At 30.5% G+C, this 11,514-nt stretch overlaps 1 protein-coding gene across 1 annotated transcript; it reads right to left on the bottom strand.

The window, feature by feature from the left end:
- Positions 1 to 4,183: 4,183 nt before the first annotated feature.
- LOC125203276 (LOB domain-containing protein 29-like) lies at positions 4,184 to 5,146 on the bottom strand. The gene is made up of 2 exons (XM_048101586.2): positions 4,812 to 5,146; positions 4,184 to 4,725 (listed from the first exon to the last, which is right to left on the bottom strand). The coding sequence occupies exons 1-2, from the start codon at positions 5,088 to 5,090 to the stop codon at positions 4,339 to 4,341; spliced, it is 666 nt and encodes a 221-aa protein (XP_047957543.1). The 5' UTR covers positions 5,091 to 5,146; the 3' UTR covers positions 4,184 to 4,338.
- Between the last annotated feature and the right edge of the window lie 6,368 nt (positions 5,147 to 11,514).

Raw genomic sequence — 11,514 nt, 5'->3', positions numbered from 1 at the left:
GTCTGCTGCTTCTAAATTCGAATGTAAGTGATACAAGGAATACCTCATATAAGACTTATCTATACAATGATTTCACTTCTCTCTTTGCATAGATATTAGATATGGGATATTGTTCGTAGATGTTTTTGTTTCATCTGCAACATCAATCACGTTACCAACACTTGGATCTACATCACTATAGCAGTATAGCTTCTTAAACATCTGGGCTATTAATATCGTATTATTTGAGGCATTTCAAGAAAATTCTCTCCCAAACTGTTCTTAAGGAAATGGGCATATTTTACTCTTACTCCTAATTACTGTATACAAATAAATCAAGAATATTGCATAGATTAACTACAAGGCATAATAAAAGGTTTGACATCACTTTTCTACGAGTTATGAAAATCCGAATTGATTATTGATGAATAATTCATTCGAATTACCTTTCACATATAGTAGTATCTAAAATTACATGTAAGAACTGAACACAACAATCTATCAAACTATAGTACTCCCTCCGTTCAACAGTAATAGAGACATCATTTTGTGCACTTATTTTAAAAAAATAATTATAAATAGTTAAAGTGAAGAAAAAGTAAAATAAGAGAGAGAATATTGTAGATAAGACTCTTCTCTACATTATTCTCTCTTTTACATTACTCTTTCTCCACTTTAACTATTTAATATCATTTTTTCAAAACGCGTGCAGAAAATGAAATGCCTCTATTACTATGGAACGGAGGGAGTATTATTTTAACATTGGATGAATGTATGTGTTAGGCTCATTTTCGATAAACTAACTTTACCACGTACGAATGCTATTTAAAAAAAAGCTTTAAACACGATGTATCTTATGGTATATAGTTAACGATATATGAAACTCAAATAGACTTAAACCACTCGATTTTATTGCGTTACATCTATTGTTCTAATAGGACAAATCACACTGATACATAATTGGTCAATGGGAGACTAATAATTCGCCATAAAATACTACTATAATTTCTAGAGACAATAAAATCACGATTTTAACTTTGGAACTTTGGTGATACTATATTTTCAAACTTTCCAACTATGCAAGTATACTAGTTAATAACATCGCGATATTAATAATTAGAAGACCGCCCATGATAAGTCCTATTGAGATATTGAAATAGAAGCATTGGAATGTGAGTTGAATTTGTTATTTTTTGTCCTTTATGGGACAAGTGTATATTATAATGGCACGAACAGCTTCTTAAGTTATTTTATTTAGCAGATTAAGTTTGCATTATTGAGATATGTTTGAATTCTTTTTTGTCTTTTTCACTATGCTAATTAATTAAGAAAACATTTTTCATTTAATTTGGTATTTGTGGGTAGGTGATACTTAAAACATCCCTAACCAATTAAATACATTGCGTATGCGTTTCCAGATGTACATATATATCGGAAGATTTTTTGAAAACTAGTACACAGTTTTTTTAAAAAAAATTAATGTATTTGATGAAATAGTTTCTGACACATATTCACTATCAAAGCACACGCTTGATTTTCGGATTATTTGCAAATGAGGAACAAGAATATCCATACGTTTTTATTGCAAATTATGACATTGATATTCATCGTCCTTGTTTTATTTTATTCATTGGGATCGGCAAAAAAAGGTGAAAGCCATCAAGTTTATTGAAGCAAACACACGCTTGTAATTCTATAAATAATCCTATAAGTGGGCTCATTGTCTAGGGTTTATGGCCTAATTCTTAGTAGGTTTACCTAATGTATTTCATTATACAATTCTAATTAATTATATTAGTACAACTTTGTTCTCAAATATGCAGACCAAATGTTCCCCTAATTGAGTGCAGTTGCCTCATACTTAGAGAGTTAATTGAAGATTAGCTCATCAAATTGTTAAGAGTACCCATCTCATTAATCTTACTACAATTAATATTACATAGATAATTAATTAGTTGAAGGGTCACATATATATATAAATTAAAATTTTCAAGTTTTGTTTCTCAAGTTTTCAAGGATAAAGAGAAAAAAAAAAAAAGAAAAAAAGAAAACGTTGCATTTTAATTATATATTTTTATTTATTCAATAATAGTAGTAGTACATATTTTGATCTTCAATTTCTTTGCAAGTGATTTGATTCCTCAACATGCCTAGGATGGATTCATGACATTAGAACTGAGATTTTTTTTATTTACTCTCTTTTGGGACTTGAACTCTCAACTTAATTTTTTTATATACTCCATATATTTTGGCTGAATATTAAATTTGATTGATCACCAGTTGTCGCTACAAATTGAACATCCACGTTTATTCATCGTAGAAAGGGCACATGAATCCTTATGCATTTAGTTTTTCTTGTGAGGGTAAAACAGTCACTTGACATGCTTTGATAATTACTCTATTTATTTTGAACAAAATCATAATCCTATATACTCCTATGTCGTAAAGATTACTTTAATTTCTTTGTCGTGGAGGCTTTTCCTATTCAGAATTTATTGGATTACTTGATAACTCGAGACTTTCAACCAATAACTAATCCGTTTAAACTTTAGTATAATTTAATTTATATCAAATATAGAACTGTATGCAAACATAAATTTTGCAAGCAATTTAAAATAAGAGCTTTTTAGTCAAGCTAGCTAGCGGCTTGTGGCCCCTTTCAAAGTTGAAAACCCTTTTACAATTTGAAAAGACATACAAAAATGAAATGATAGTGTACCGATATTATTAATTATACTCCATTTATTACCCGGTTGAGTGTTGATCAAGAATGTCATCACTTTAATCTTTTAATATGACTAATACATATCTTCAAACTATTTATTATCCGGGGTTATCCGTGACAAAGCTTCAATCCAATTCAAACTTGGAAAGGGAAAGGTATAGACTGGACCTGTGAGAAAAGAGAAGATAAAATGTTTCGAACATACAACATTTAATTTTAATAAAATACAGTAATTTTAATTTCTTGTGTAAAGGAATATGGTCCATTAATTTCTCCTTAACTCCAACATATAAGTATGAACTATGAAGTGTATTGAAAACACATGAAACAATATTTATTCATGAATATGAATTCATAGGCCTCAGGAGGAGTAGGGCCCAGGCCCTAATCTAATGGACATTATGAAGGGGTAGTTAAGAAAAACGTTCAGTGTAGGTAGGCCCAGTTCATAACCCAAAATCTAAATTCAGTTTAGCAGAAAAGGATGAAAAAACATCAAAAGTTAGCACACTCAAGAAAGGTTAGAAACACACGCAAGACAGGCAAGACGCACATAAAATTACATGATTAATGAATTGCCTTGTAGTGGAAATTAACTTGAAGTTTCATCTTGTCATTTGAGACAATGCATAAGCATGCTGAATTAATTTTATTTAATCTCCAAGTTGTCATAGGTTGAAGTTTATGGGTGATTACTGTTGTAACTTGTATGTGATTAAGCATGACACAGACAGAACATAGCATTTTCAGGGTGATTTTGTGACCGAAAACTGAAAAGTCATTTCCGAATCCTACCAATATATTAGCTTCGGTTGTTCAAAATACCCTCATCAAACCAAAATATAATAGAATTGAAAAAAAAAATACTATATACAGAAGCACTAACAGTTTTTAGTCTGGATAACATCATGCATATCATCAAGTAATGCTAATCAATGACATTGTTTAATAAATGATCTATTGCTGAAAGTTGATCGAGGTGAAGGAATGGGAAGAACGAAAATGCACGGCCAAAGATGAATGATGGTTTTGATCATTTATAGTTGAATGAGTGTGTCTATGCTAGATGCATGATAAATTATGGCTTATCATACTGTTGTACTCACTCTGTCACTTTTCATACATGATTATCCATTAGGTTGTGAGTCGTATAGGTTTCTTATGCGTAACCACAAATGTAGTGAAAACCACATAATGGAGGACAGAGGGAGTACATATTATATATGCAAGAAACCTGTAAGGCTCACAACCTAATGGATAATCACAAGAATAATAAGGTATGAAAAGTGAATGCAACAAAAATGAACATATACTAATAGCTAGGGTTGGAAATTGGAATAATAATAATAGTTCATCAGGTTTAGTAACTCATTTATTTCTAGGATTTAGGTCTGAATAGCTATATATATGATCAGTTGGGGGGAACAAAACAAATCTATCAAATCAAAGGACAGGGTTAATTTATAATGTGCTGTTATTCTGCATAAGTATATCCAGGTTACACAGGCCTAAAAACCATTCATAGGATCCACAAAATAGGTTTATTCTGACAGCAGAATATTCCTAGGGTTTCCAGACAAATCATGAATGACAGAGAATTACTATTAAACATAATTAGCTAGTTAACTAAATTTTCAACAAGAAAGATGAAGGTGTCCAAAAGCAACTGACTGGAGATCATCACCAGCATCTTGGTACGGCCACTGTTGATCTTCAAATGAATCCATGCTTCCATAGGAGGGATTCTGCTCTCCAAAATTCGAGTTTTCGTGTTTTACAGAAGCGCTCGCGCTCAAGTCCATGCTTCCACCGGAGTAGTAGGTATTGTTTGCATCAAATTGTGGAGTTTCCATCTGATTTTGCAACCAGCTATGAAGATCTTGCGGTGGAGAGTTGTTTTCACCGTAGAATTTATGATCATTAGGGTTAGGGTTTGCAGAGCTGCTGGAGTTGGAGTTGTTGATGATGCACTGAGCTGCTTGTTGCTTGAGTGAAGCCAATTGGGCTTGCAAATTCACAACCTGTACTAGAAAAAAAGTTAGGGTTAGAGCCTAATTATAACCCTAAAAAATTGAAATAAAAAGAAGAAATTGAAAAATATATAGACCTGCTGTTGGAGGGAAAAAATATGAGAAACACAGCCATAAATAGGATCTTGAAGCCTAGCTTGAGCTTCATAGGCGAGAGTGATGGCGGCCTCACTCCGGTCGCTGACCGGGAGGTGAGCAAGGAGTTTCGACACGTTGCTAGCTCCGAATACCTTATGAATAGCTGCAAAATGAGTAGCACCTTGTTCATGGCAGAAATAAGGCGAAAAAACACAACCTTTGATACATTTTCTCCTCAAGAATTTGCAAGCACCACAAGGGGAGCTAGATCCTGTCATGTCACTATCAATTCCTTCTTGTTCAGAGCCTTTAGAGTAGAATTTTTGAAGGTCCTTTTTATGTTTGGTATACTATAAGGTCTTGCTTTAAGTTCTTAGCTTGATCACACCATTGTTTATAAATAACAGAAGGGTGAGGAGGATCATATTTTTTGTGTAGTTTATTACAAGTGGTTCCCTTGTGGGGCTACAGTATTAGTCCAATTTCATTTTTTTAACTTGAGAAAAATGTTATCTTGAACACTTTTTCCTAAATCTCATACTCCATGATTTAATTAGGATATATTTTCCTTTGAGGTTTCTTAAAGAACAAAAGAGTTAACATAAACCAAACCCATTTGTCTGGTATATTGATTATTTGATTGTCTGGGCTTGTCTTTCTACTGTCAGGAAAATTCTAATCTGAGAATTAGAAGTGTTTATTTATGGATACTTTTAAAAAAAAAGTTAAACTATGTTTTCTCACCTAGTATCATATTTGTACTAATTACAAGTGCATATTCAAGATATAACATTGTAAATAAATGTATACGATTAATACACATTTAGCGAATACGTATAATTTCGAATTTGCAACATTATAATTCCCGTGACGGATGTTGTTTAATTTAGTCATATAACGCAATAATATTGGATCACTAGAAAAGCAGGGTTTTGAATCTTTTGATACCTTTAACGAACATATAATTTTTTAAAGGTATTTCTATATCATTATTGTTTTTATTACAAAAAAAAACAATTTCCTGCAAACATATAGAGCACCATACTAAGTAAGAAACATGAATTTCATTTATTCGGCCTTCTGTCCATTGCCGACTTGGAGAGAGAGAGAGAGACATATATATATATATGCACAAAGTTGAAGAATTGCTATGGTACGACATACTATAATTTATTAACATTTTTAATGAAGGTTTCCTAGCATTTTGCTTATAGGGATCTGTAGATTTATCAATTTTTGGAGTTCCAATGAGATTTATCTATTTTTTTATCGATACAAAAACCAATGCTCTCAATGATTCTGCAATTAATGAGAAATAATCAAAGTTCTTAGCTCTTCACCCTACAAATTTCTGCATGCGCTCTTCATTAATCCCAAGCAAAAGTCTTGACAAAATATGAAGCATGGGGCAATTTCTTCTTTTTCTCGATTGCATATATTTACCACTATAAAAATTTGGTAATCTAATCAAACGACGTGACATATATAAAATGTAATCAAGGATGTGACATCTGAACTTAGGTTAGTTCCGCTAAAATAGAAATGTGGTTTCTATCCTTTTAAACAGGTGATTTATAAATGTTAAATTCACTTGGAATGAGTAAATAATTTCAAATGATGATCTTCTCTTCTATATGAAAATGATTAACCTTTCTATATAAAGGAGTCCACAAAATTTACATATGGATGAGAAAGAATGTCATATACTATATGGTTATTAGTAGTATTTTTAAAGTTCTTAAAAGGTTAGAATTTTGAGTTCTAACACATTTTATATCTATTATAGATCACGTCAGACCTACATAACGATGTAAATCCATTTTCACTATATTTAGATGAAAAGTTGTATTTATGTGATTTTAGTTGTTATATTGCTGTCAAATGTCAATTGTCTTACCTTTTGAGCGGCCCAAATTACAATGCCAAATAGACAACCTAGCTATTTGCTAAAATTATACTAAACTGTGATTAGATTGAATCATTAAATTACTAAAGTGAAACGCTATTGTTTAAGCTAAATTGAGATAAGCTGCAGTCACCGCTAACTTAGCAGTTGATGTTAGTAATTTTTTCGTTTTATTTTTCTGATCAACCTAACATTATGACCGGAAGTAAGGAATTTTATAACTACTAGTATAAATTATATTAACGCTTCCCTCTAACTTCAAAGGTGAGGAATATAAATAGCAATATAGGTTTTGATTACGACGTGATCTTGCAAATTAGATGATTAAGATGATAATTTATGAAGCATATAGGGGAAATAAAATGAAAACAAAAATGCTAAATAAGGTGGAGAACATGTCAGCGATGCTAACAAATTTCATATGTGAATCACATTACACAGCAAAGTGTAGTAATAAATTCTCATTAATCTTCACATTCGAATTTCAAATGATAAAACCCTCAATTTTCACACAACTAAATGTACTAATTAAAGAAGTGCCGCGGAAGCGTGAGAGAAGAGATGACCATTCAATCCCCTAAAACAAAAGGTCGGGAAAAAGTAATTAATAAAGAGAGGCATATTCCAATACAGAATGAAACAAAAGATAGTGACACTTAGAACACAAGAACATGCTATTGAGAAAGCATATAACATGGAGATTTAAAGTAGGGAATTTTTATTTTTTCTGTATTCTTTAAGCGTGGGGAGGGCATAGCTTGTCGAGCAATAAAAGTAGAATAATAATATAAAAACAATTGATGCTGATTAATTTAGCATTATAAATTACTCATCTTTGCCACTGCTTTTAAGCCACCAACATGTAGACCTTAGCTTGCTCAAATTGTGTACTTACAGTGACTTGGTTTTCCATTTTGTTATAAATTGATTGGTACACAACACATACATACATATGTTCTGTCTGAACTTTACTATAGTAGAAATTAGAGATTCTATCCAACTTGTAAATAGTTACATCCACGTGGCACGTAGTATAAATATAATTATCTAAGGCAGTGCACCTAACTAATTAAACAGGTTGGACGTTTACAAAATGCTAATATATCAAATTACTACTATCAATTATTTCATAAATATATTTTAAAAAAAAAGGAAAGAAAGAAAGCAAGCAAGCAGGCTAATTAGAGAGGTTGGATGTCACGCGATGATGAGAACGTGCAAAGTGCACCTTTAAAATAGTATAGAGGTTGGACATCTTGCCATAAAAAACTAGTAACATAAATACACTTGGCTTAGGTGCATCCTTTTGAAGTTATATTTTCCGGTGTTAAAGTATTTTTAATAGTTTATTTATTTCTTTATTTAACTACTACTCCCTCCGCTCCATACTAGTGGAGTCATTTTGCTATTTTGGTATATTTCATAGTAGTGAAGTCATTTCCCTTTTAGTAAATGTCAACATACTTTATTCCCTCTTATTTTATTCTCTCTTCGTCTCTCTACCTTTTTCATTTATTAATTACTTTATTCTTTTCTTACTTAACTAACTCACTTAACACAATTTTTCTTAAATGTGTGCCGAAAAATAACGCTTTCACAGATCCACTATTATGGTACGGAGGGAGTATGAGATATACACTTATGCATTGCTCCGCATTTCTTATGTCAATTAGGTAGTAATATTTGCAACTCAATTGCTCATTCATCCAAAATGGGATATTTAAAGGTTAAATGTGAAAGATTAATAATGTAAAAGAAAGAAAAAAGTATTAGTGAGAGATAAAAAGAGTAAAGGTGAGAATAAAGTCTTTTGCTAAAAAAGAAAATCCCTAAACTACTCTTAGATAATTCATAAAAAAGAATATGAATCAACTACTTAGAAGTTAGAAGGTAAAGAGTAAATTAATTAAAACTATTTGAAACATAAATTTCGAATATTCAATTTAACTCAAGTATAGAGGTGGAGTGGATCGCCGACAAAAACAGCAACTAGAAAAGTGCTAAAAGAACAGGTAAAGTTTTTTCAACAATGTGTAACCATTCGTGCATGTACACACTCCAGCCAGCCCACCTCTTTCTCTACTCACTAGCAAGGGAGTAATATTTTAAATTGGGTTCCGTAAACAATTACTTCCTTCGCCCCGCCGCTGAGATGATCCATTTTACTTCATGGCTCGTCTCAAACAAAATGACTAATTAATATAAATTAAATATATTTATCTTTATTTTATTTTTTAATTCTTTTCTACTTTACTCTAATCATTTCACGTACAAGATAAAGTTATAAATTCTCGTGTTACCAAGGATAGATCATCTTTTTTTTAAGACAGTGGGAGTACTAGCTATTAACTTGGACTATCAATGTAGAATTAATGCTCAACTATTTCAAAACAGGACAGCGCAGCCAACGAGTATTCTTTTTAATCTCTTTGTTCACACTGTAGAACACCTTTAAAAATTGTGGTAGTACTAGTTTATTACAGATCCCGACATTTTTAATTACGCCCAATATATAAATTTTAAAATTATATAAATTGCAATAATACCCATAACGTGTTAAATTTGACAGAAAGACTAGTCAAAATGGAACGTTGAGAAAAAATTTATTTTTTAGAGATTGGGATCACAGATTAAAATTTGGTGTTCGAATTTTTTATTTTTACCGAATTAGGTGGATGAAGAGCTGTCTAGGCCAGAAAAAAATTGACAATCACACTACTTAGTGGTTGTTGCTAAGATGACTTTTCCTTATACTTTTGCCTTTTGGTTTGCTATTTGAGCACTGATAGTTGGAGTTTTGGGTGTTGCGTTTGTTAGTTATTTTAGTCCGGTCATGTTGGTTTGAGTGTCTTTTTTACCGGCTTCTTAGTTTTTTGTGCTTTTATTGTTTTTTTTTACTTAGCTTGTTTGAAATTTTTATCTTTGATTTGTTTGTATCTTGACTTCCTCACCCATTTATAAATGGTTTGAGCCTTTATTTTTTTTAAAAAAATAAAGTACTAGTAGTAATTATTATTACATTATATTCATTGCACATTAACTATTGTTTCATACTCCTATTATATATATGAACATCAGTAACTGATAATTGTATTATGTATGTAGTATAATATATGTATACAATATAGAAATACATAAATTTTTTGTGCATTATATACACTGAACTTCGATCATTTATATACGTTGTATTTGAATGCTAATCATTATTCCACTACAACAAACTTCATTATATACAAATTATTGGAATATAATAGTTATCATTTTTATCACTACACGTTTTCAGCATTATATACATTTAATGTAGGTCACTATACATGTACATTAACATGATGTATCATAATATTGCAATGAAAAACATTATTCTATAGATAGTCATAGATAGATACAAATTATATTTTTGTGTCATGCAAATTTCTTCTATCGAATAAATAAAATTGAGATTTTGTTAGAATCCTCATAAATTACTTTTAATATGGTATGTGAATAAAAAATTGAATCTAGAGAGTTATACTACTATAAATTAAGTTTTAAATGTATTAAGGATTGACAATTTGTCTGTTTCATTAAAGATTCAGAAACTCTATTGCATTATGCTAATGCATCGAATTCGTTATACTACATTGCATCTATTACACTAAAAAAATGTATCTACAACAATGTCGATTATTACATAACTACAAAAAGATTAATTCCATAATTTATCTTTACTATAAAAAATAAATTTTATAAATATGCCAGTGTAGTTTAGACAGTTTGATACGGCCTATTCTAAGATCTCTAATTTAGACTTAATTTTAATATAAAATTTAATGACACGTATTTTATAGGTGTGTATATGCGCAGGGCAGAAAGAAATTATAAAAATGATTCAATCATTTCATTCAGTGTATGTATTCCCTAATTAAAACACAGAGTATCAACGAAGTATTAATCAATTACATGCACAATAATTATGTTGAAGCTGCAAACCTTTTCTAGCAAACATTTTATTTCAGGTGAAATTGTGTTTCCTGTTCAAACTTTTTGAGACCATTTCGGAATCTCGCATAATTTAGTTTGTTATTCTAGATGCTGACAGCTAATAATTTTGTTTAACATTGTTAGAATAAACTGCAAAGTTTGCATATATGCAAAATTGTCTTGACCAATAAAGGTACTTAAAGAGATTTTATTTGAAAGATTTTGACAGGAAGGGCATTTTTTCGGTTGAAACAAATTTAAAAGATAATGTGTGATGTGTCGTATATATATATATATATATATATATATATATATATATATATACAATTATTAGTGGAGCTAGCATAAACAATTAGTTTACACGTGCGTCTAACACACGTGTGACGATGATTGATCTTGTCTAGCTTTGCAATGCTAGACTAGCAGTGTATTTTTCTAACATCCAACACATATATGTTTTATATATTTCTGAATCACATTTTCATATGAAATCTCGTAGCTCATGCATGGACAGCATGGTACCTATACACTTGAGTATATACATATTCATATGATCTTATAATGTTAGATAACATTACTATAATAATAAATAAACGAATCACATCAATGATAGATATAAAAAAATTTAGAGGGAGTGATCAATTGCTAATTCACTCCTTAATTGCTAATTACAACTAATTTAAAACCATAAGATTTGTAGAGATTTAGTGATCTATATATTGTCATGTGTAATTTTATTTTATTATTATTTAAATTTAAAAAGATAAGAAGAATCACTAAATTTAGGGTTTTGAAAAAACTGTCAATATAGTGTATAAAAAATATCAATACGATAC

Source organism: Salvia hispanica, chromosome 6 (assembly GCF_029641045.1).
Source record: "Salvia hispanica isolate PSC_SH4W2 chromosome 6, Shi_PSC_v1, whole genome shotgun sequence".
Lineage (NCBI taxonomy): Eukaryota > Viridiplantae > Streptophyta > Magnoliopsida > Lamiales > Lamiaceae > Salvia > Salvia hispanica.
Note: the sequence above shows the minus strand (reverse complement) of the source record. Positions and strands in the feature narration are given on the sequence as shown.

Bases quoted from the DNA above. Each gene is read 5' to 3' on its own strand.
- LOC125203276 (XM_048101586.2), bottom strand. From the start codon at position 5,090: ATGACAGGATCTAGCTCCCCTTGTGGTGCTTGCAAATTCTTGAGGAGA. The intron at 4,726-4,811 runs GTCTATATATTT...TTTCTAGTACAG, and splicing joins TTTTTTCCCTCCAACAGCAG to GTTGTGAATTTGCAAGCCCA.